This window comes from Macaca mulatta, chromosome 5 (genome assembly GCF_049350105.2).
Source record: "Macaca mulatta isolate MMU2019108-1 chromosome 5, T2T-MMU8v2.0, whole genome shotgun sequence".
NCBI lineage: Eukaryota > Metazoa > Chordata > Mammalia > Primates > Cercopithecidae > Macaca > Macaca mulatta.
The window spans coordinates 156,569,593-156,596,843 of record NC_133410.1 but is presented as its reverse complement, the minus strand read 5'-3'; the positions used below and the strand labels follow the sequence as shown (position 1 = coordinate 156,596,843).

Here is a 27,251-nt window from a genome sequence, read left to right as displayed (position 1 = left end):
CAGGCCTGGACTTCTCTCCTGGAGGGCCCATGCTTGTTACAGTGTTTTAGGTCCCATATTTAAAACTATAGTCTTCTCTGGCTCTTCCTTCTTTATCTCCTGGATCAAGACCACAGCTCTGACTCCCTTAAACACTAACCATTTTTTTTTTTAATGGAAAAACTAAGAATCATTCTTAAAATTAAAAAATAAACAGCATTGTTAGAAATGCACAGAGTAGGCCGGGTGCGGTGGCTCACGTCTGTAATCCCGGCACTTTGGAAGGCCGAGGCGGGCGGATCAAGAGGTCAGGAGATCGAGACCATCCTGGCTAACATGGTGAAACCCCGTCTCTACTAAAAACTAAAAAAAAAAAAATAGCTGGGCTTGGTGGCGGGTGCCTGTAGTCCCAGCTACTTGGGAGGCTGAGACAGGAGAACGGTGTGAACCCGGGAGGCGGAGCTTGCAGTGAGCAGAGATTGCGCCACGGCACTCCAGCCTGGGCGACAGAGTGACACTCCATCGAAAAGAACGGGAGAGGGAGAGGGAGGGGGAGGAGCTGGGGGGAGGGGGAAAGATAGAGGGAGAGGGAGGAAAGGAAAGGAAAAGGAAAAGGAAAAGGAAAAGGAAAAGGAAAAGACACGCACAGAGTATCCCTGAAAGACTCACAAGACAAATGGCAATGTCTGTTGGCTCCAGGGAAGAGAAGTTCACAGTTGCCTTTATGTTCAGCACTCTAGAACACTTAAGAACCCCAGATCCTGGAATCAGACTGCCTGGGTTCCATCCTAGCTTTGTCACAGATGTGGGTGAGTTATTGGCCTTCTCTATGCCTCAGTTTCCTGAACTATAAAATAGAGATAATAATACTACCCATAGGATTGTTCTGGATATTATCTAAGTTTAGTAACTATTGCCAATAACAGTACTTGGTATATAACATGCTAATATGTAACTGTTCAAAGTTATTACTCTCTGAATTTTGTATCATGCTCCTGCATGCACTACTAAAGATTTTAAGAAAAACAGTATACCTTTTCAATAGCCAAGATAATAAACAGAAACTTAATCACTATTTCTCTTTAAAGAGAAAACTAAAACCCATTACCATAATCACATTTCATGCTCAAAAACTTGTGCTGCTGATTTTAAAAACTATTAGTAGACCCAAAATGCCAGTCTCAAAATTCATTTTTTTTTTTTTGTTGCAGATGGGGTCTTGATCTGTCACCTAGGCCGGAGTGCAGTGGTGTCATCACGGCTCACTGCGGCCTCAACCTCCCAGGCCCGAGTGATCCTCCCATAGTGCTGGGATTATAGGAGTGAGCCACTGAGCCTGGCCCCAAATTTCATTTTCATAGGCTTAAAGGGTCCCCCCCCCAATCTAAAGGTGACCCTGTAGCCCTTCTTAATACAGCTTAGGAGGGCACAGAGAACGGTAGAATGAGCATGCAGAGAGAACCAGGTTGCAAAGACACAACCCAGACCTAACAAAAGCCAACTGCAGACAACTCATGATAAATACAAGGAGTGTTCTCTGGCATTGCCTCAGTCTTGCATCATTTCTTTTTCCTCAACAGTTGGTAAGAAATCAGTAAGTAAAAATTAACTGGCCACAGGTTGGCTTTGTTCCATTAATTGTACACAACACTCTTAAATCATGGTCATTTTAATCATGGGCCATAGAGTTTTCAGAGCCATAGAAGTTACTTGAAATTGGTCACACAGAGAAACACCTTCTCCCTCAAGATTTCCGCTCATCTTCCTGGCTATCAAAGAAAACGTTTTAAATCAGTCACTCTTGACAGCCTTAAAATTCCATTTCATTCAGGATAAACAATACTTTGGTTGGTTTGAAAAGATGTTTCTTAGACAGCCCAGCTACCTCCTACGCCACAAGAGTTTCAAAGGGGGCTATAAAGAGAGTGACAGCTGCTTGAATTCAGAACTAGAAATTAAAATAAAAGCTATTAGAAGTGAAGAAAAAACCCACTCCACAGGGAGACAAGCTTTAAAGAATTTTTCTCTCTTCTATAAATCTGAGTTACCTGCCATGAACTTATTTTCACCACAGAAGCAGCTATGTATTTTTTTAAAGGCATTAAATAAGCTTTTTTTTTTCCTCCTCCAGAGAAAGGGGGAAATGTTCATCCCACACAGAAGCACAGTTAAGATTACACAGGAAGCAATAGAAGTTGCCTTTCACTTTGTCACTAGCATTGTGGTGGGGTGGGTGCTGAGCCTCACAGGAGGTTTCTGAGGAGACACCAACGCAGGGGAGGCATCCCACATAATTTCCAGGCACGCCACAACTCAATTACAGCCCTGAATCTTCTGGCTGCCTTTTCCAACCCATTGATCTCATCATTGTAAAAGTGAGTTAAGAAATAATCTGTCTACATATACTGTCACACATTCAAGCCTGGTCTTAAACTTCACAACACAGTAATTCCATGTCAAGGAATCTTAACACTGCTGTGAGGCAATGGCAAGGGGCTTCCAGGCTTGGGAAGTTATTACCCAGAGCCCACCCATGAAATGCCATGCCAAAAAAAAATTGGTAAGAATGGAGAAAAGACAGACTGCCAATCTTAAGACAAAGATCTGCTTGTTCAGTTACCTGGATTGATTAGAATTCTGCATCGAGCTGATGCATATTTACAAGGAAACATCAATAGCTACAGAATGTTGACAAAAATCCATGCCAGCAATGGTTTTCCAGTGGTACTTCTCACACCTCCACATAGTTTGTGTCCTGCTAACATCGTGGGAAAGACAGAGTAGTTACAATTCACTTGTGAAAACATATTGTCATAAAGGGGCATTCTACAGACGCTCTCTTGGGAACTGAGGTTACAGGGTGCGCTGCTGCCGTGAATGTGAACTATGCATCCTTGGCTTCTAATGAAGGGTCTGCCTAGAGTGAGTGGCCTCCCACCCCTCAAAATACAAGCCTACGGATGAATGTGGATATATGCACCTGTGAGGAAAAACTGGAGAAAAATGAGCTCTACTTTGCTCATGGTTATAAGACTGTTCTTTTTCTAAGTAGATGGAACATTTTAGTAACTATTTACTATTTCTCTCTTTCCACTGACTTTCCATATACACTATTTCCACATATACTTTTTATACCAAGACATTCTACACCATTTTTTACTAAACCTATTTTCCAAAGCAGTTACATATGAGAATACATATTGAACACACTAACAAAATGGCATGTTTCCTTCCTTTTGATGGAAAGATGGTCTATTTTTAAGCTGCAAGGAAAAAACTGAAGACAAAAACAAAAACATAAACACAATGACAGATTTACCTATGAGCTTAATCTGTGGCGAATAGTGTCCACTTTATCTGCCTTGATCTCCGCATCTAGTCAGTTCAGAAGTCCCTGATTTGCTTTAACATCTCTCCCAGATATCCATTTTATTTTTGCTTCCTAGTGCTAATTCAAGCCCACTTCAACCTCAGCCTAAATTACTTCATCAGCCTTTTACCATGGCTGCCTTTCAGATTCCTACTGGCAGATTAAGACAGATTAAGTTTCTTAAATATTATTTTCCAAATGTTACAACTCTTCTCCCTTGCTGAAAAATATGCAGTGGTTCCTCTTATCATTTTAAACCTAAAGCAACTTTCCCTGGCTTTAAGAGTACTACCCTGCAGCAGCAGCTATAGTTCGAGTGCTTACTATGTGCCAGACATTAGGCTAAACATATTAACAACTGAACCTTCTCAACCATCCTCAGTGGTAGATACTATTATCACCCTGATTTTGTAGCTAATAAAATAGATTTAGAGAGGGTAAGCAATTTGTCCATGAGTACAGAGTCAGGATACATATTCCCCAGCCCAGGCTCCAATGCACCCCTCTGTCCCCTAGGCTGTCTCTCCTGGGTCTAAGTCTTCCACATTAGGTCCACCTATCATTCACAACCGCCAACGCTGTCCCCTTCTAATCAGGGAGTCTCACACCTGGCTCCGGCTCTCTGCTCCTGCCATGCCTCAGTCACACTACTCCCCTTACCTGAAACCCTTTCCCACACAACTGCCAAAACAGCTCATTTTAAGGAAACCAGAGAGCCTCCCCTACAGACTTCCCTTCCTCAGAGCTAGCACTGGGTACTCATTGCCACATTGTTTCTTATTTCACTGCAGTGACAAATGGAATGGGAATAGAAAATCAGCTCCTTGAGAAGAAAAACTGTATGTGGCAGGATGTGGAGCATACAAAAGCTCTTCAATAGATACGTGGCATAATTCTGATTTTCATATTTAGTATAATAAAAACCACTAATAAACGGTAGAGGCAAAAACAACTTCCAAATGGCTAACAGCATTCCATCCTTTAGAATTAAAAATCTACATTTAAAAAGACCACAAAATGGCCTGCTTTCTAATTTTCTATTCTCTGGCTCATGCCTCAAAATCAAACCAGACTCTGAACCTACCCTAAGACGGCTAATTTATATCATCAGCATTGCTCTCGTTGACATGTGACATTTAAATTTTAGCTAATTATTCAAAGTTCTAATTTGATATTACTCAGGCTGAAAGGACATCTATATATGACTTATTTGTCCTACTCTGATTTTTAGAGACTCATCTAGATCAAGATATGTTCCTACTTAGGACACAAGGAAATGATCACGTGTCATTGTTTATCCATCTCTGCCCCGCTCAACAGTATTTTCACTTTTTGCTGAGAAGGCTCTGTATCCTCATCATGGTATCTACCACGCTGTAGGACTACAATAACACATGCTCAACAAAATGTGCTGCAGTTAGCACATTCGTGATCCAAATGTGAAAGTGCCAACCCGACGATACCCAAGTAAGACCAACACTCAAATGTTATTAAATCTTGCCAATTGGCTTGCAAGATGATTTTGTTTTCAACTCACTATAAGTCATATTTTTTTAAGTTGCCTAAATAAGTAAGCTGCTATATCATGTTACAAAAGAAGACAGGCGAAGAATACTTAATTACACAAGAAGATACATATAAAACCTAGTTCTGTAAATGTCTAGTTCTGTTTAAAATTAGAGCTAGCATGAAGAAAGAGATTCAGATGGTAATCCTCTTCTCCCTGACTCCCCAAACCTTCGCTTAAAATTTCTTCTGCCTTGAATGAAAAATAACAAAGATCACTTTGATCTCATATAGCCTCCTGAACTTTCCTTGTATTTGGGGGAATTACAATAAACACAACAGCCCCTCTTTATGTCAGAGATTGTAAGGACATGCACTTGGAGTGGGGGCAGGAGAAAACAAACACATAACATATATTTAACATTTTTAGAGTCATCTCACTAGTTCTAAAGAAATTAAAACATGGGATATAACTTGAAAATGAAATGAAAGCAAACCTTTGATTTCTAATCTTTTTAGCACTTAGCAGCCTACCTCATATTTTGCTTTTTCATAACTGACTTAGCCAAATCTACTCAGCTTTGATGTTCATGAGATTAAATGTTATATGAAAACTGAGCAATATGGCTTCAACAAAATAATACAAGATGAGAATCTCACAAAGATTTAACAGCTGCTCTAATTTAAGAAAACTAGCCAGATATTATATCCATTTTAGTTCATATTAATCATCAATAAAGAACCTTAAGCAAGTAACTAGAATTTTAAAGTCTTTTGCAAATAAGTTTAATATCATTTAATCACATATTACAAAGAAAAATAATGAGCATACACGTACGGCTAAATGCGCCAATGCCAATGGAAGTCTTTACTAAAGTAAAAGACACTCGGTTTATTTAGTTAAACTGGTCATCTCTCAATTGGGAGTGGGGGTGAGGCTGAATGAACATAACAGAAAACATGTCTCCCAGCAGAGGATCTCCCCTCCGGCTTCATGCTGGGTTTTCCACATCCAGGCCCATCCTACCGTGACACATGCTAACAGGCTTGCTGACTCTTCACTGATGCTTTTTTGATCTGCCTGATGTTGAACTGAAACCAATTTCGAGTGTGTTCCAAGACTGGCTGTTTGGGACATCACACAGTTTCATACTCTACTCAGTGTAGAAGAAGAAATAACACACCACAAACCACTTCACTCAAATACCAAATCTCTGACCAAATCATAGGGCTGAAGAACATCTCCAGTCATCCAATCCAGTTCCTCGAATCTTGGCAGATAGTCTACCTAACTTATAAGTAAAAACTATTCGTCCTGGATTTAATTAAGTCAAATTTAACTTATACTACAATGAGTCAAGGGGCGGGGGCAGGGAAGAGAGAAGCATATTTGTATACACATTTTCTATCTGTCCCATATAAACTAGAACATTTGGAAAAATAATCAACCAAAGTTGTCTATAATAATGCATATTTTAACCCAAACTAGATTAACATAGGAAGTCACTTCACTATTAACAATAAGAAAAAAATACAAAAAAATTAAACTTTTTGAAACCTTCAAGTCGTTTTGACAATTACATGATTCAAGCTACTTTAAAAAAGATTAAGTCCTAATGACAAGAATACATCTTCTTTTGGAAGTAAAGTTTTCAATATGCTAAGTGACATTCAATAACATGAATAGTTGTTTTTAGTATTCTTTCCCTATATGCTTCCTTTCCAATAAATGTATTCACTTTCCCTTTTTTAGAACATGTAAAATATAAAAGCCTATGACAAAATATAGACCCTATTCTGTTCTCTCTGAAATAACTATTTTTTCACACAACTAAATCTTAACTACAAAAAACTGAGGGCAAGGGAGAATAAGTTTTAAGTTGCTTTATCTTATCATATAACCTCTAAGACAAGATAAAATCACACTATGCCCAAACTTGAGTTTTCCTGATTCTGACAACTTAAAAAAAAAATCCCAATGTTGCAACCAAGGATGAATATAAAGCTATAAAATACTTCATGAAATACAAAATGTAGAACAAAACATCATATAATGAACATAAAAATCAGACTAAAGAAGTTGAGTATCTGACAATCTTTTCCCTTAAAAACCAAGCAATTTTAACGAATTATTTTATCACCTACAAGTTAGGAAGGCTATGACTGCACACTAGCTTGAGTGTTCCCATAAGAGATGTGCTAAATACCACTACAGAAGCTTCTTACCATTAATAATCACTTAGCAATCCAATGATCAAAAGGTTAATCCACTAAATAAATTTGATTGGATATTATGACCCCATTGCTAAGAACATCAAAATAGTAGATGTGATCCTAAGACCAAAATGTCCTTCCTTAGTCATCTACCTCATGAAATAGAGTCAATTCCATTTTGCTCAAGGGCCAAGGATCCATTTGAGGTATTCTGTGTCTTCCTGATTTCTTTTTCCTTTCCTACTTTCCAACATTTGCTTATTTCACTATTTATTAACACTTCCATCAGAGGACAAGTAAGATGTAAGAGAAGGTGCAATTCAAACCAGTCACTTTTACTCCTATTAACAACCCTGCTGAGAAAGAATGAACGTGAGAAAGAGACAGAAGAAAAAAGTTAGCTAGGATCAGAAGTTGAAATGAGTGTCTAAAAGGAAGTATTGAAATTATAGCTTAATTGTAATGATTCATGTCCTTCCTCTGGAAATTATCCGATTGTAAAACTAATATTTGTATCATATGTACCTTTGTCTTAAGCAATATAAAAGAATCCCACATTTTAGCCCCCCTGTGTCATTACAGGAGGCATTCTGGGTCTTCCTCGAGATACCTCTAAGTCAGGCAAGCTGAAGACAGTTGTCACTGCTTGCATGGATTTCTGGATATTAACCACCTGGCCATGTGTGCAGGCAGCTGCCTATGATGAAGGCATTGTATTTGTCCCCATCCTCATCCCCTTCGTCACTCTGCTAATCTCACACTTCCCAACTAAGGTAACCTGGGTAGCTCGAGGATAATAAATGAAAGATTCTTTTCTTAAAAAAAGAGGACAAGAAGAAGAATGAAGACTACTTTCAAATTCAGCAAATGTTCTCAATAAGAGGAAGGCCTCATAAGACGAGTCACAGCTTCAGGCTGCGTACTGAAAATGCAGGTTTGGATAGCAGAATCATCTTATTCTCCACACCAATAACCACATGATTACAAATCAGCAATGGGAGGCCTGTGCACAGCTCCCAGTCTTGTTTTGTATGGATCAGTGTTGAAAACTCAGATTCTAGGCTCTGTAAAAACTGGGCAATCTGGCAACACTGAAACAACAGAGCCATATGGCAATGATTACCTAGAACAGGGTGGCTCAGATAGGACGTGAGAACTTCCACTGGCCAGAGTTCCACTGCAGCCCAGTTCCCACAGGCCTGGCCCAGGTAGGCAGGTCAACTTGCCACCCCTGCCGTAAGATGAAGCATTCTGCCTGATGAGCAAGTCAGAAAAATGGGACAAGTAAGGCACACAAGCCGTAAACCCTGGTGTGATGGTGAACTGTGCCTTTAATCTAGATGCATTTAACATGAGACTCCATCCGCTCCTCTCATAAAAGATCTGCTTTAATTTTAGTTCCCCTTCCATTTGTCTCAGGGTTATGTAACCTCACAGGAGGTCACACAAGTCTCCCGAAAAAGAAATTTAAGCTGCCTTTTAAAAATAAAAAAAGAACCATGCATAACAAAGACAAACATAAAACCGAAACTTGAGTTTTCCCCCTTACAAAAAAGCTTCACCCTCCCTGTAAATCTCAAAATTATAATCTTAAGGGAAGAAGAAATGAAAACACAGACAACAGAAAACCGTGGCCTGCCCTGAGGACATCTGATATGTCATACTCTCAACATGCTATCAAGCAAAAAATATCATTAACATCTTACCATCTTCCAGCTCCAGACAAAGATTGTAGACGGCCACGGGCCTCTTGGTTCTCTGGCCTTGTCTCTTTGACTGCCTTGGTGGCGCATTTGGGGGTGATGCTGACAGGCAGGTCGGCTCAGGGAATGTGGTATCGGGCGGCATCCGAAAAATCTGCCATCAAAGCATAAAGGACAGGAATTATTTACCATGAACAGAAACCTGTCTGTTACTCCAGTAAACGAGCACCACAACATTTGATCTGGAGTTCATTCAAGACAGGCTAGAGCCCAAAATTCATTCCTTCAAATGAAGGGAAGAAGTCATAGCCTTTTATTTTTTTAACAGAAGATTCCAAAATAAAATATCTGATTAAATTTAAGTCAAAACGACATCAGATTGTTATGTATCAGATAATTCATTCCAAAACTAAACAAGTAAAACTATCGTTAGCAGATATAGACAGTACCACAGCCCTTCATCTCCAAAGGAAGCAGCCAGGATAAAACATTAAAAATAAGTATTTCATTAAATTTTACAGAAGGTTATATTTACACCAAAACGTTGGCCTCAATTTTTTCCAAACTACGTAAACAGAAACATATGACTGCAAATACTTTTTACACATTTAAAAATAGCCTATGCTTATGAAATTACCTTTCTAGCTTCCCATTTACATTTTTCATAAAATGTTTTCTAGATTTTATCAATTCATTTAATACCCTCTAACCCCTCTTTTATTTCCCCTTTCATTTATGAAACCTAGAATATTAGCACCTTGATTTATCTACAATGTCATTCACAGATCAGTAATAATAACATTAATTAAAATGTGCTGCTCCTTTGCTTAGCAAATTTTGAGAAAAGCAATTTGTGCCACAAAGGAAAGCATATCATGCAGAGGTGATTGATAATAGACCCTCCATAGCTGCAAGATCCCAGTTTAGAGGCTTCCTTCCAGCAATGCTGCAGGCCCTTCATCCTTCAATAAAGTCACAAAGTAAAATACATTAGAGATATCAACGTAATAGAAGCTGCATCTCTAAAGGGCTGACGTTCCTCAGGTGGAAGCAGAAAACAGGAAGAAAGTCAGTTAGCTTTAAACAAAACATGAATATAAAACCCACAAATACCTAATGTATGCAGGGCTTAAATCCTAGAGGGCAGGTTGATGGATGCAGCAAACCACCATGGCACATGTACACCTATGTAACAAACCTGCACGTTCTGCACATGTATCCCAGAACCTGCACATTCTGCACATGTATAATTTAAAAACAAAAAGCACTGTGAGAATGTCTCACTGTTTTATATTTTTTATATTAAAAGAAAAAGTGGGACACAAGCTTCCATACAAGTGAGGTGTATCACTTACATATACGTATCACTGAACAACTAACAACGATGTTGCAGTTTTAATTGCACAGTCTAAAAGTTCGCACCTTAAAACTATTACATACCAATAAAAATAAGTTATTTCAAAGAGAACATTTACTTTATAGTCCCATACTGCCCCCTCATGTGTAAACGAAATTTTTAAAAAATGATTTAAGTTACTGTAGACAAATATGTGCTAGTGAAAATTTAATTTATTGCTCCAACTGGTAACCTGCTAACAGCATGTTTCCACAAAATCTGTGTTCCAATAGGCCACTCTGGCCAACACTGAACTACTTATCTGCCTGAAAAACCCTCTGCGGCCTGGACTATCATCCACAGCTGCATTTACTGCCATGTGTCATTGTTCAGATGTAAGAAGGCTGTGGGGTGGTGGGAACAGGAGAGCAGTTAAGTTGAGAAGTCCCATAACAGTGAAGGAGAGAAGAAAAGCCAGGAAACAAGACTCCACTGAAAAAAAAAAAAAATGGCACCTGTGACATTTAAAACAGCTCCCCAGCTTACCTAACATGTTTGATGTTTACAAACATGGCAGATGCCTCTAGGATGTCACCAGAATAGAAAACAAAGCCATACACACAGCCAGTATATCCAAAGCATAAATTAGCAAAGAAAAAGTTATATGCCAACAACTGACGATGGATAGATGATAACCTTCCAAACAGAAACGGTGCAAATGCTGAAAACTGCCCCACCTCTTTCCTCCAGTTTGAAGTGAGGGTGTTGGGGAAAGGGTGTGGAGGGGTGAGGTGTGGAGGCGACCCCAAACTGCGGAGCCAGACTACCAAGCAAAACGAGACCCTGCAGAGGACTGATCTCAGTCCTTCCCAGCACCTCAGTCCAAATCTCTTGGTCTCCAGAAGACGTAAGGCACTGTTTAGCTCACATCAGAGTATCTGGGAATGAGGACCAGGCTTTGGAGTCTGTTTTGTTTTCTCTGGTTTACATCTTAAAGCTCCTCAGGTGATTCTTTTGTGTAGTCAAGACTAAGAAACAGTGATTTAGATATAGGTATTCCACAGTTATTTTATACTTGTCTCAGATGAACAAAAGTCAATATCAAAACACCAGAAAATGGGAGTGTAAATGAGTTCAACCATTGTGGACGACAGCGTGGTGATTCCTCCAAGATTTAGAAACAGAAATGTTAATACCATTTGACTCAGCAATCCCATTACCAGGTATATACCCAAAGGAATGTAAATCATTCTGTTATAAAGATACACGCCATGTGTATGTTCACTGCAACACTATTCACAATAGCAAAGACATGGAATAGACCCAAATGCCCATCAATAATAGACTGGATAAAGAAAATGTGGTGTATATACATATACCATAGAATACTATGCCGTCATAAAAATGAACAAGATCCTGTCCTTTGGAGGGACGTGGATGGAGCTGGAAGCCATTATCCTCAGCAAAGTAATGCAGGGAAAATAATAATAAAAATAATAATAATAAAAATAATAATAATAAAACGCATGTTCTCACCTATAAGTAGGAGCTGAACGATGAGAACCATGGACACATGGGGGAACACACACTGAGGCCTGTCAGTGGGGCAGGGGGAGGGAGAGCATCAGAAAGAATAGCTAATGCACGCTGGGCTTAATACCTAGGTGATGGGTTGATAGGTGCAGCAAACCAGCATGCCACACGTTTGTGTAACAAATCTGCACATCCTGTACATGTACCCCCAGAACTTAAAAGTTGAAGGGGGAAAAAAACATCAGAAAAACTATTTCATAAAATTTGGCACTGTACACATATAATTAATTTCTTGAACCTTGCCAAGTCCTAATGAGGTATAAAATATGCCAAAGATTCTAAACACACACCACACCCTCAATAAGTTCTATGTTGTATAGGCTGAACATCCCAAATCCAAAAATCTGAAATCTGAAACACTCCAAAATCTGAAACTTTTGAGCGCTGACATGACACTCAAAGGAAACGCTCATTGGAGCATTTTGAATTCCAGATTTGGCATACTCAACTATTACACATAATGCAAATATTCAAAAATCCAAAAAAAATAGAAATTCATAACACTTCTGGTTCCAAGCATTTCCATGAAGAGATACTCAACCTGTATTAGCACTTCAGAAAGCTAAGCTATCATCCCGATTAACACGGGCAGCAAATCACAGATGCTCATCTGAGATAGCACTATCCTGGCTTTTAAATCTTAACAGCTATGGAAGGTTAGGTTAGACTTTGTTTGTTTTTTTTTTTGTTTTTTCTTTTTTAGGTGGAGTGTCACTCTGTCGCCCAGGCTGGAGTGCAACGGCGTGATCTCAGCTCGGCTTGGCTCACCGCAACCTCTGCGTCCTGGGTTCAAACGATTCTCCTGCCTCAGCCTCCTGAGTAGCTGGGATTACAGGCGCGCACCACCATGCCCAGCTAATTTTTCTATTTTTAGTAGAGATGGGGTTTCACCATGTTGGTCAGGATGGTCTCTAACCCCTGACCTCATGATCTGCCCGCCTCGGCCTCCCAAAGTGCTGGGATTACAGGTATGAAATGAGAACCATAATGCTTGTACTATAGGGATTAAGTGACATAATGTTTATAAAGTGTTCAGTACAGTGCCTGGCACACAGTAGCCAGAAATAAATGGTAGCTATTTGTATTCATAATATAATTGCAACAGTAAATAATTATAAAAATGAATTCAGACCCTCATGACTCCACTCAACTGCTATTTTAGAGGGCACTAATTTCTTGGGGTCTTGAATATTCCCCAAATTCAGTGCTCTGAGCCAAGTTATTCTAAAGTGCCATGGAAAAGGACATCAAGCAATGGACTAAAGAAAAGTAACAAATGGAGCACCTTTTCAAAATTCCCAAGTAACCTGGAATCAAACAATTGTTTCCCGTATTTATTTCTGTATTCTAGCACTGAAATTTTGGATATAAAATACTTCCTAATTCATTTAATACATTTAACATTTAATAAATACCTACTAGGTAGCAAGCTTTCTCATAAGCAGTTTAGTAGTCTCGGCAGCCTTTGAGGTAAGATACTGTTCTACACATTTTACAAATAAGCAAAGCTCAAAAATTAAACAATTAGCACAAGTCTCTACAGTTTCAAAATGGTAGAGTTGGCATCTGAAGTTGGCTTTCATTCCAAAGTCACTGCTGCCAAACTATAAAAATATTATAGGTTTATGAAACAAACAACATTTAATTCTTAGGGAAAAATACTACCAGCTAGTACTATCTTCTATCTGTTTAGAAAGAGTAAAAGGGGGAATAGCTACATAAATTCACCATCCCCTTCTACATGTTCTGAGAATGCATTACCTTTATATGCATTTACTTTGTCTTCCAATGCCCCAGTTCTGAAGCCTTTTTTTTTTTTTTTTTTTTTGATACAAAGCCATGCTCTGATGATCTCTCTGAAACACCAGGAATGACTTAAAGGGACACTGTGTTTAGATCTACAAGAAGAGGAAATAGTAAAACCTATTTACTTTAAAATTCTGACCTGTGATTTTGGCAATCGAATTCTAGAAGATAAAATGTAGCTTATCTTGTTCTACATTACCAAGATGTGTGTCATCTCTAAAGATAATACTGATTTGCCAATTCTAGAACCACTGCATGGATGCAAATTCCTCTTAGTGCCCAGGTCTCCTTCTAAGATTACCCAGCTCTCCCAACTTTCCTGACATCATACCTCTCACTGCCTTCGTTCTAGGAGAGATGAACTTATCTTAAGCAATATTGAGAATCAAGAGATTACATCTATTCAAAACTTTTATTCCTCCCAGGGTGAACATTTTTTCACAGCACCTACGTATTTACAACATAAGAAAAACTCAAGTCTGACAATCCAATGACAAAAAACACTCCACGCGTAGGCATGCCAGGTAAGGAAGTGCTTGCTTACTCGGGTCTCCTAAGAGTGCCAGCACAAACAGAAGTCTGGCACTACTGTTCAGAGTTACAGATTCCTCAGACACAACACAATGGATGTTTATGCCCATGGGACTCAGCCATTTATACAACTCCCTCCCCAAGTCCTTCATGCTCTGCTACCAGGGGCCACATGTGGAAATGACTACACCACTTCTGCCAGAAATACTTTGCCAGTAACAGGATATAAGACAGTCTCTGAAAATTCTGCTTTAGCACACAACTTAAACCTGAAGCATTTGATTGAACTGAATTAATAAATACTGTAAGTCCACAGTATCTATCTATCTATGTAATGATATCACACTCCCTCTCCCTGAATTCCTTTACATACACACACATATATTCACATACATATTTATGGTTACTGGCTTATCACTGTCATAGCTCTCATTATAATTTTGGGATGCTTTAGACCTTAGAAGCAGGCCCCAGAAAACAGAATCTCTCTCTGCTCTCCCCAAGGTAGGTATCTTCCCCTGCATTAAAGAACTGGCCTTCCTGGCTTACCTATTAATTATTTATATTAAAAGAAAAAGTAGCACACAACCTTTGATACAAGTGAGAGTGTAACAGGTACTATCTATACCTAAAGACAGTTTTACCTGTTTAGTTTTGGAATGAATTATTTGATGTGTAATGATCTTTGTTTTGACTTAAATTTAATCAGAGATTTTATTTTCGAATCTTCTATTAAAAAAATAAATCCTCTGACCTTTCTTGTCTGACTTTAGGTCATAAGACCTCCATTTCAGAAGGCGTCTTGCTCTGTATTCTGGAGGAGGGAATGCTGCACAGAAAGGCCAAGAAGAATCTGAACAGTCAGGCGTTGCTGGGTTTCTCTTTCAGTCCATTAGCATTAGATCAGACCCTTTCTGTACAATTATATTTCCGCTCTGTGGTCAGTCATGCCCATCCAATGAAGACTCCATAAAAGGCCCAAGAGGGTAGGGTATGAAAAGCTTCTGGAGAGCTGAACACAGAGCTTCCTGGAGGGTGGTACACCAAGGGGAGGCATGGAAGCTCCACACCCCTTCCTCCATAGCTCACCCTATGCATCTCTTTATCTGTATCCCTAGCAATATCATTCATTCATTCCTTTTACTTTTTTGAGACAGAGGCTCACTCTGTCCCCCAGGCTGGAGTGCAGTGGCGCAATCTTGGCTCCCTGCAATCTCCGCCACCCAGGCTCAAGTGATTCTCCTGCCTCAGCCTCCCGAGTAGCTGGGATTACAGGCATGCACCACCACACCCAGCTCGTTTTGTTTGTTTGTTTGTTTTTTTAAGTAGAGATGAGGTTTCACCATGTTGCCCAGGCTGGTCTTAAACTCCTGGCCTGAAGTGATCTGCCTGCTAAGGCCTCCCAAAGTGTACAATGTCCTTTATACTAAATCGGTAAATGTATTCGAGTTCTGTGAGCCACTCTAGCAAATTAATAGAAACCAAAGCAGGGGTTGTGGGAACCCCAAATGGAAGCCAGTCAGTCAGAATTTCTGGAAGCCCGGACTTGCGACTAGCATCTGAAAAGGGGGCAGTCTTGGGGACTAAGCCCTCCATCTGTGGCATCTGGCACTACCTCCAGGTGCTGGAACTGAATGGGAGGACACCTAGCTGGTGCTCGCTGGAGCGCCGACTGCTTGCTTGGTGTGTAGGGAAAACCCCCACACATCTGGACACGGAGGTTTTCTGTGTTGATTGTTGTGTTATGAGAACAGAGGAAAAAACAATTTGCATTTTTTCCCTCATTAATTTTTTTTTTCTTTCAGAGACAGGGTCTTGCTCTGTTGCCCAAGATAGAGTGCAGTGGTACAATCACAGGTCGCTGCAGCCTTGAACTCCTGGGCTCAAGCAATCCTCCTGCCTCAGCCTCTTAAGTAATTAGGACTTCAGGCGCGTGTCACCACAACCAAGTAATTTTTAATGTTTTTGTAGGGACAGGATCTCGTTCTGCCAGCCAGGCTAATCTCGAACTCCCAGTCTCAAGTGACCCTCCCACCACAGCCTCTCAAAGCACTGGGATTACAGGTGTGAGTCACTGCATCCAGCTCCAGTAATTCTTTTTTAAAAAGATGTTTCTACCAACGAGTTCCCTGGTCTTTATTATGATAGGAAGATTATGTTTGTATATTCCTATGATCTCAAATAATAACAGTTGCAACTTCTGGGTGCTTGCCACACGCCTGACATTATGCCAAGTGCTTGACTTACAAAGATTTGAACCCACTTCCCTCACTCCACTGTACATGTCTTGACCACTGTGTTCCACTGCCTCCAACATCACCCAGCCATACCAAGCCCCATTCACAGTGTGTCCTCTGTGCTGATGTCTTATTTCACAGAACTATACTTATCCATAAGCAGACAGAGGTATTTCCAGAAGACAGCTAGAAATCAACGCAGGCTCTCCTAAGTTAACATAGAAAGGAGGGACAGAAATAAAACGTCCAGTCTTCTTTCTAAAATAGCACAGTTACAAAATGGCCAAATACTACTTTGAGCTTTGGAGTCTACAGGTTTAAGCAAACCCTGATCACCTTGGGGTTGTTTGACTAGGTTCGCTCCAAGGTAACCTGAACTTCAACCTACAACTTAACCTCAGAGTAGCTACCACGTGAACACTACACAGAGAGAGCACTGAAAACCTTTTCCAGCTCTCTGTCCTTGAATCACCGTGACTAAATATGGGTCTTTTCTAGAAAATTTAACTAGAATTGACGACAGGGTCTGACAGTAAAATACCAGTTGGGTTCAGGCTTGAGGCTGGAAATATTCTACAGTTTCATGTTTGTTCTGGTTCATTAAAACACAGAATCTTGAAGCTGGAAAGTATCCCAGATACCCCTTAGGCCAAGCCCATTATTTCACAGTTGAGCAAACTGAGGCCCCATGGTTAAAGATTTGCTCATATTCACACCACTAGTCAGTGGCAGAGTCAGGCCTTCTTCCCAGAGCAGGTCTCACGGCCAACTGCTACTTCCTATCTTGCTAGCTTTGACCCCTGCTTTCTATCAAAGTACCCCTCATGCATGTACTTCCTCTTCTGGGCAGATTTTGCTAAATAGCTGAAATTCCTCAAAGTGGTTTCCAATGCATTACAGATGCAAGAGGCTGACATAAGAGCATAGGAAGGGTCCTGTTTGGAGTCCTGCTGTGACCTATCAGTATGAGGCCCTCTCTACCATGTCACAGGAGACTAGAGAAAGGCCACCAGGAGAAAAGAGAGGGAAGAAGGGAACAGGAGACATTCCCCTGCCAGTGGTCACCTATCCCACAGGCTCAGGCCCCGACTCAGCATCGGTTTTTCAAAAAACAACTTCAACTTTGGTTTACAACTAAAACTAAAAAGAAGAAAAAAGTTCTTTTCTGAAATATATCAAATTGGTACAGTTTCTGTTTTTCTAAATTTTTTTTAGGTTTTATTTCAGGAAACATTTTTAGACCCCTTTCCCAAGTTCCAGTGGGACATACCATATTGATTTCGGTAGCACTCTATACGCTAAATAGAGTGATACATAGCCAACTTTGGTTTTTGCATTAAAGATTTCAGCATATTGACAATCTTTATCAATCAGACTTTATAAAGTACAACACACTCCAGAACTACCTACTCCACCCACAGGCATTTTCAGTGCCACTAACTAGGGATGCAACATCAGTGCCCTGTTTCTTCCAGTGTTTCATTTCACAAAGACCACCAACAGAAGGAATAATAACTATGATAATACGCTCAGAACCAAATGGCATTACAGACATTTTCACTACATCAACCTTCTCCCCATCTACATCAGGTGATCCTCTCCTGATTAAGCCAAAGCTGCATCACTATTATGTTCATGGTGTGAACATATATCCCCAATTATAAAATGTTGTTTTCTGGTTTGCAAACCTTTAAAAACACTCCAGGTGCAGTTTCATCAATTTGCACCTGCAAACATTTGGAAAACACAGCATATGATTTCCGAAGTCAGAAGAATACACTTCTCCAAATACAGCTGTAATGTTGACTTTCATAACCCAAATGTCTACAAATACTCTTCACTCAGTAAAAAGCCAAAGCCTTTTTTCAACGTGTCCCTGGCTCACATGCAAACAAAAAGTTTACATTTCAGTAATAAATGCCTAGACTAACATTAATAAAATATACTCTATGTCAACAATAAGGCATACTCCGCACACAACATTCCTTTCTTTCTCCTCTTCTTCCTCCTCCTTCAATGTTGGTAACAACTTCTTAAAGTTCCTTTTCTCCTCCTTTTCACCCTTCTTTCTGAGCCTCAAGTCCTCCCTTAAAAATCACTGGGTCCTACTAGCAGCACAGAAGATCAAAACATAGTAAACGTACCACTGGCAGTCTTGAAGACCTGAGGATCCCCAAGAAGAGGATTTGCTCCCCTGGGATAGTGAGAACCCTGATAAAAAAGAGTCTTCCTTAAATGACACTGGTGAAACTTTAAACTAAGTAAACACATTTAGAACTAACTGACTCATCATCTCATGAAATTTCCAACATGAAGGATATTTTTCTTTTGGAATACAAGCCATGACCCCTAGTCATTTGGGTAGGCTACAGTAACTTTTCTTTTTCTTTTTCTTTTCTTTTTTTTTTTTTTTGGAGATGGAGTCTCACTCTGTCACCCAGGCTGGAGTGCAGTGGCGAGATCTCGGCTCACTGCAACCTCTGCCTCTGGGGTTCACAGCATTCTCCTGCCTCAGCCTCCCGAGTAGCTGGGACTACAGGCGCCTGCCACCACACCTGGCTAATTTTTTGGATTTTTAGTAGAGACGGGGTTTCACCATGTTAGCCAGGATGGTCTCAATCTCCTGACCTCATGATCTGCCCGCCTCGGCCTCCTAAAGTGCTGGGATTACAGGCGTAACTTTTCCTAGAAAGAAAAAATAAGCCATGGACCTATTCATTCTCCAAAGGAAATGTGCGAATTTTAGTGACAATGAAGAACACGTCTCTTGAAGGCATGTACACGTATTTATCAGAATCATGGGAAACCGATTCCAAGTACACATATCTACAGGAGTGGCTTACATAGTTAAGAGAGAATCCAATATTGTCTTTTTTCCATTTCCATTTCAGCTCTAATAAAAAATAAAATGCCTAAAGCAAATTCACATTATGAAAGTGGTCAATGGTGGCATTTTAGGACAGGCTGCACTGAAGGTGGGAGGGGCGGATTACTATCAGTCTTCATACTGAATTACTGTTTCTAAAATTTATAGGAACACTTTGCTTTTTTTAAATTGATAAACAATTTTTTCCCAAATTACAATTTATTCATGTTACAAAGGTGATAATGAATACACATTATATTCCTTGTAGAAATGTTAGCAAACACAAAACAGCTCTTGAAAGAAGGTTTAAAAAAAAAAAAAAAAAACACAGATAGACACCCATCATCCCCTACACAGGAACATTTCTATAAAATTTTGATAACTATTCTTTAGGGTCTTTTTCTTTTCTTAGAACATTTTGTCATTATAAAGAAGAAAACAGTCAATATATTTAATACAACTATATATGGACCTCAGGTTCCTAGAATTTATTCAGTCCCAGGTTATACATGAGATGTGGCCTCTACAATATATGGGTTGGTGCAAAAGTTTAACTGTGGGTTTTACAATTATTTTTGCACCAACTTAACGTATCTATTAAGACTAAACTTTGGGGCAAGATTCAATTTCTAAACACATTAGGACACAACTAGATTTTACCATTCAATTGAAATGTTTCTAAACAAGGGTTTAGAAAATCTGCAAGAATACATTTTAAAAACATTCCAAACAGCACACTATTCCCAATCTCACCCCTGTCAACTTAAGTCTATGTGGAGGTCACACATACTGGTGTCGGGCACCAGCCTCTCCTTCAGTGTGAACTGCGCAATTCAGTTTAAGAAGTCTTACATATAATGACAAAGCATAATCTTTACCTCGCTCCTGCACCTTAAAAGGTATAAAGGTTCCTGCTTGGATTCTTGGATGACCTACTGGTTTGGAACTCGCTGCCACTCAGACATAGCAGCCATGTCCCAAAAGCACAGGGGGAAATTTCTCTCAGTGGGTATCACTTCACTTAGGCCTTGGACCAGCTTTGACATAAATGTTTGCAGTCATAATAAATGAGGTCATGACATACTGTCAGGCGCATCCCCTTAACTGGAAGGAGGCAGAATAGTCAGGATAATGGCCATAGAACCACACACACAGGAAGGTCGAATGCCTTCATCTGTATTACTGGTGACATGCTAATAACTGTTTGGCACTTCTATCAGTAAGACACGGCCCACCTGCCAAATTGGGTCATGCATGCTTATCTTTGTCCAAGAAAGCATTTTAAGAACCCAGCACTGTCTGTAATTCTTACGTGCTTAGTTACTGGGAGATTAGCACATAAAGATTTTTATGTAATTCAAATCCCAACTAATAAACATAAAGGAGCCAACAATGAATGCTAAAACTAACTGGCTAAAGATGCCAAGGAACAGGATTCTTCAATATTCTCAGGGTGTCTCCTGATGGATTACAGTTAATTCCAAAGAGAAAATGGCTATACTTACAATTAGGAAATACAGCAGTCACTACCTGTGGCAATTTTAAAACAAGGCCACAAATTCTTTGACACTCTTTCCATCAAGAGGTGGAGTCTATCTCCCTGCCCCAGATTTCCCAAATCTGTGCAGGCTCCTAAGTGTTTCAATCAATAGCTGATGTGAAAGTGAACTATATATGACTTCTGATGCTCGATCATGAAAGGTCCTATGGTCTCTAGCTTGTTTGCTGGAACACTCACTTGGAGCCCTTAGGTAGCCATGTCTGTGAGGAAGCTCAAGCTACATGAAGAGACCACATGTAGGCGTTGTGCTCAACAGTCCCAGGGGAGCCCAGCCTGTGAGTCAGCCCAGCCTAGGCACCAGATGTGAGTGCAGAAGCCTCCAGATGATTCCAGCCCACAGCTATTCAAAATTTCCCACTAGCTGAAGCCCCAGACATCAAGGAGCAGAGACAAGCTAAATTCGCCCCACCCTGCCTGAATTTGTCTGTATGATCATGAAAATAACAAGATTGGTTGTTTCAAAACACTAAATTTTGGGGTGATTTGCTATGTTCTGATAAATAACCAGAATAACACCCAACCAAGGGGTCAAAGTAAATTTCACCAATAATGGAACAAACTGATGTCATGTGCCTCTTGATGTGATGCACTTAGATCAGTATCATTCATCTATGTACCTCCCAAAAATACTTAACATGAATCTAATTGTGAAGAGTCAAATTAATGATCATTTTATAAAACAATTGTCCTGTACACTTCAGAAGTGCCAATATCATGAAAGGCTAAAGCTGAGAAACTATTCTAAATTAAAGGAGACATGGCAATTATTAAATACAATATATGATCCTGGATTGGGGCAATTTTTCTATTAAAAATGTCATTTGACGACAGGGAAATATAAATATGGACTACCATTAGAGCAGTACGTCTCAAACATTTACACACACACAAATCACCTGGTGTTCTTATTCAAATGCAGGTTCTGATTCAGCCCAATAGTCTTCAACTCTAACAGATTCCCAGTTAATGTTAATGTGTTGGACTACGGGCCACACTTGGAGTCATGATATATAGACAACAGTATTGTGGCCATGTCAAATTTCCTGAATTTGTCCTTGTTTTTAGGAGACACATATTCAAATATTTAGGGATGAATTGATATAAAGGAACTTAGTCTCAAATTATTCAACAAAGATAACAATAATAGAATTATACTATATAGGGTATACAATGTTTATTTTAATCATTCTTGCAACCTTTCTGTGGGTCTAAAATTTTTCAACAAAAAGAAAGGTTATGAAAGATAATATGATCAACCCTACAAGGTTGATAGTTTTATTCCAATGATATAGATGAAAAAACAAATGGTTAAAGAGATTAAACACTGGTACACAATCATATTACTAATTTACTAATAAAGGGACATAAGATCATAATGTTCATTGCTATTTAAATGCACTATGGTCTTGAGAGAGTAACTTAACTTCTCTACAGCTCAGACTCCTGATCCAGCTAAAAGGGTTGCACCAGACCAGAGATATCTAGATATCTCCAACATCATGTTATTAACACAGGTCTACCATTTAATCACTATATTCCTCACCTACTTCATTCATAGGGCAGAACTTCATTCTCCCTCCAATCTCATGACAAGAAAAAGTGGGGGGGAATGGAAAACATAGCTAAACACTGTATACTTAAACTAAGACCAAAACACAGACATCTATTAAGTTTTGATTAGTTAACTATAGGAAATTTAATTTCAAAAATTAAAAATGTTTAGGAATCAAGGTATATATCCACTCTAAGAAACAGCACTGTTCCTTATTCAGATACCAGAAACTGAGGTTTCACAAAAGTAGCCTTCACAACATTCTGAGTAAAGTTACCTACGCTTCCAACACTTGAGGTCCCAAAGAGAATCTCGGCTCAAAGGGCCAAAGGCAATTTCAAAAATTCGTTCCTAACTGCAACAAAAAATTATGCACAAAGTGAGAAGACAAAATTGAAGCTGAGTTATTAGTCCATCTGACTACATAGAGATCCCAAATTAGGCTCTGGATTATTACTTAAAAAATGGTGACCATCTGGAAATGTAGAAAAAGATAACCAGAAACTACTACAGGTTCACTAGAAACATGTGAATTAATTTCTTTCAGTACAGGGCTTCCAGACTGGGAAACATCAAAATTCTGTACATCTGCATTCTAACAAGGCCTTTAAAATTGTTAACACATTATATCCTTGCACATAAAATGAAGATCTATATCAGAGGATCTTAGCCTATATCAGGGGATCTTAACATTTTTTTACCTCAAGACCTCTTTATATTCTTATAAATTATTGAGGATCTTGGCCAGGCACGGTGCCTCATGCCTATAATCCCAGCACTTTGGGAAGCCGAGGTGGGCAGATCACTTGAGGTCAGGAGTTGGAGACCAGCCTGGCCAACATGGTGAAACCCTGTCTCTACTAAAAATACAAAAATTAGCCAGGCATGGTGGTATGCACCTGTAATCCCAGCTACATAAGAGGCTGAGGCAGGAGAATTACTTGAACCCAGGAGACCAGAGGTTTGCAGTGGGCCTATGTTACACCACTGCACTCCAGCTGAGCAACAAAGCGAGACTCCATCTCAAAGAGAGAAGCAGGGAGGGGAGGGGAGGGGAAGGGAGGGAAGTATTGAGGACCTCAAATAACTTTTTATGGTTTTTTTTTCCCCTAAGAACTTTTGATCGTGTGGATTATCTGTTGATATTGACAGTAAAACAATTAAAAACTTTTAAATATATGTATTATTTAACACAAAACCATTACATACTAACATAATTATTTTTCCAAAGCAAAAATAATTTAGTGAGAAGAAGGGCATTGTATCACATTTTGCAAATCTCTTTAATGTCTGACTTAACAGTAGACAGCCGAATTCTCTATCTCCTTCTGCATTCAATGTGTTAATATCACAGGTTATGTTGCCTCTGGAAAACACCACCCTACAATCGTAAACAATGAGAGTGAAAAGGGCAATTATCAGAAAAATATCTCTCACCTCACAGATCCCTGAAAAGGTCTCAGGTAAGCCCAGTTCACACTTGGAGAACCCAGTCTTACATGCTGATATAGTACCTCTGAATAACAAGATTAAAAACAGCATACCCAACAGACACTGTTAGTAGAACTACGTTAATCTGCTGAGGGCTTCTCAATCTCCACTATTAGCATTTGGGGCCCGATAAGTCACTGTTGTGGAGGGACTGTCCTGTTCACTGTAAGATGTTCAACATCACCCCAGCCTCTACCCACTAGATACACACCAGGAGTACCACCACCCCCAGTGGGGATCACCAAAAATGTCTCTAGACACTACCAGATGTCCCCTTCAGGCCAAAATTGCTCAAGGTTGAGATCCACCACTTTAAACCTACAAAAATATTTCTAGTAGCAAGTCTTGGAGCTCTAGTTCAGTATCTGTCAGCATTGGCTTTGTCTTCATCAGCAGATGACATGAAACTGGGAGAGATACTGAATAATTTCCCGAGCAAGAAGTGCATCCAAGATACTTTCAGCAGCTTGGAAACAAACAAACCAACAATACTAGATTCAACAAAAAAACTATCAAACAGTTTCGATATGTTTTAAAAAGCAGCTGCACAAGACCAGCAATGGAGACTGTGTGCCTCAGGAGCAGCAATGCAAAAGGTCAACATAAACAGGAAGCCAAGAATGAGGCCACCGCAGGCCATGACTGCAAGCTGATTAACCTTTTAGACAGGATGAACAAACACGGGGCACATCCAGAAGGAGGAAGATGCTAACCCCAACTGCAGTCCTGATTGACTGGGACACGCTAGGGCGTTACATTTCAGTTCTGCAGTAAGAGAATCACTGAGAAACAGAAGCGTCTCCAAAGACTGTGACCAGGAACATTCAAAGCTAAGTCATGCAACTGAAGGAACTAGGAAGAAACCCAGCAAGCCACAGTATCAATTTTTAAGTTCCAAAAGCATATCAAGTGGAAGAGGAATAAACCTGTAAACCTTGTGTTTGGCCCCAGAGGTTAAAACCGGGAATTTGGGTTGAGAAGAAAGTATAAGGAGGGGAAAGCCTTCCGAATTGCTGAAGTTACACAATGCTTGAGCAGGTAAACTTGGGAGACAGTTCTGTGTCAGCAACGTTTTACAAGGTTAAGACTGGGATCTTTCCAAAGAGGTTCACACACTGCATGCAGGGCTTGAATAGCTGACTTATGAATCTCTGAAGAAGATACGTACCCGTCCCCAGAAGCTGTCCTCCCTCATCAAGCTATGTGAGCCAAGTGACTCATACTTCTCGCTACTGAGCAATCCTGTCAAGCTGACCTGTCACGCTCTTCTTCCCCCATCCCTGATAAACACACCATGTACCATGCTGGAATCTTAGCTCCCTTCCTTCCCCGATGACATCCACAGAGTAACCATGTGAACATGCCAATGGGGCTGCCCTGATTATTTCAGGGAGGACCGGTAACAGTCATCTCATCTTAATATTCCTTTTATTCTGATTTTCTCTTTCCAAAAGAAAAGCGGGTCAGATAGTAAGTACACAGAAAAGGTTAATAAACTGTAACCATTTCATAAACACATGCATTAAAGTCATGCTGATTTAGCTCTCTAAACAGTAACCCTTTCTTCTTCTACAGAGAGAGATTTTTGTCCAAGAATATGATGATTAACTTCCTTGAAGTTTACTAAGTCCCACCGCACCTACAGGCAATTTCGTCTAATTTTTCTACATCCTATTATGGAAAAATATGTAAATCAAGAAAAGCTATCCAGGTAGAATAGTACTACTGAGTGCTGTTCAGAAAAAGGCCACAAAGGTCCACTGATAAGCAAAGCATGTGTGCTGGGGAGGGCTGATGGGGAGGAAGAGAAGGGTGCATGGAAATCTTAGCCATGGAGCTGACTCTCCCAAATGCTGTTGATAGGGTAAGACAATATGAAGAGAGGGTAACTAATCACCTGTCAGATTCTCACTGCATTTTCACTGCCAGAGTTTTTTATCACATGAAAAGATGCAGATAACATGGTTATTCTTCTTTAATGCATAATCTTTTAAAAATGTTCCCTTTTTCCCCCTTAGAAGTACTCTCCTCTGGAAGTCAACAGGGAAATCAAATTCACAAAACCAAAATTCACTTTCAGTGACACTGTGGGACATAGCTTCTGTATGTTGAAGAAAGAGCTCCCTAATGCTCCACAGTGGCAGACCACCACCATATTATTACACTCGGAATATGCTGGCTTGGGGATGTGGGCATGGCACAGCAACAATCATCAAACTCTGCTGGGGTCAGGCAAAAGACTGGAAATAGCTGCAACAGGCTGACAAGGGTCACATATTTGATGTGTCCACCGTTTTGGTTGTCAGCTGGGTGCCTCCGTTTTCCCCACATCATGTCTGCTAAGATCTGGGATGACCAAGACATTTTTTCACATGTCCAGTGCCTGGATGGGAGAGCTGGAACAGCTAGGGCCGGCCGGGCATCTCTCCCCGTCTCTGTAACCTCTCTACACGGCGAGCACGGGCTTCCTCAACGCTTGGCAGGCCCAGGGTGGCTGAACTTTTAACACGGCAGCTGGCTTCCTCCAGAAAGAGCGTTCCAGGAAGAAAGAAGTGGTAGCTGCCAGTGTTCGGGCCTTAATTAAGAGTCACTCCTGCCATAGTATAATGATCAAAACAGTCTCAGGTTCTACCCAGGTTTAAGGGAAAGAGACACTTACACCCCCACATCTCTATGGAAGGAGTGGGAAAGAAATTTGTGGCCACTTTTAATCTGCACTAAGAGACACGTCGTGTATTTCTTTCTTTCACCTCATACTGTGTAATGAGACGGTAATTTGCATGAGTAAAATAATCATTCCCAAAGTAACTTCAACATATAAATGCCTCACAATTAACATAATACATTAAATAGATCATATACCTATAAATACTTCTCTCATTGCTTCAAGTTTTTGTCATTGAAGGACAAGACACAAGAACCTCAATCATGAGAGAGAAAGGACATAAGAATGTAAGGAGTACAAACTCAAAGAAGAATCAGATACACTGTTTCAAGTTTCTTCAAATTAAAACCTGGACCCTCCAGCAACTTCGTTTTACCCAACAGATTAATCAAATTGACATATTTCTACACTCTGAGATACAGAACTAGAATATTTGTTTTTTAACTAATATACATTTTAATAGCCATTTAGTTGGCTTTTTAGTCAAAGAAGAAAACCACAAAAGGGCCATAATAATTGATAATACTGACACACACAGAATATTGTAAAATTCACTACTCAAGCCTTCCTTCTCCCATATATTTCTATGTATGTTTTTTTAAATAGAGATGGGGTCTCGCTATGTTGCCCCAGGTGATCTCAAACTCCTGGGCTCAAGTGGTCCTCCTGCCTCAAGCCCTCAAAGTGCTCAGATTGCAGGGTATGAGCCAGCACACCCAGCTTATACATGTATATGAATACACAAGGGATTCTAGCAGATATGGTTCCACACTTAAATATTATTTGTTCACACACTAACAGAATGCCTAATATGGGACATGCAGCGTTACAGACACTCGGA

General features: G+C 39.9%; 1 protein-coding gene across 3 annotated transcripts in view; it reads right to left on the bottom strand.

The window, feature by feature from the left end:
* ARHGAP10 (Rho GTPase activating protein 10) overlaps window positions 1-27,251 on the bottom strand; it is a 333,388-nt gene that overhangs the window by 42,870 nt on the left and 263,267 nt on the right. For all 3 annotated transcript variants that reach the window (XM_015139311.3, XM_078002317.1, XM_078002316.1), the window contains one exon: window positions 8,776-8,926. In XM_015139311.3, coding sequence (XP_014994797.2) covers window positions 8,776-8,926 — 151 coding nt within the window. The remainder of the gene's footprint in view (window positions 1-8,775; window positions 8,927-27,251) is intronic.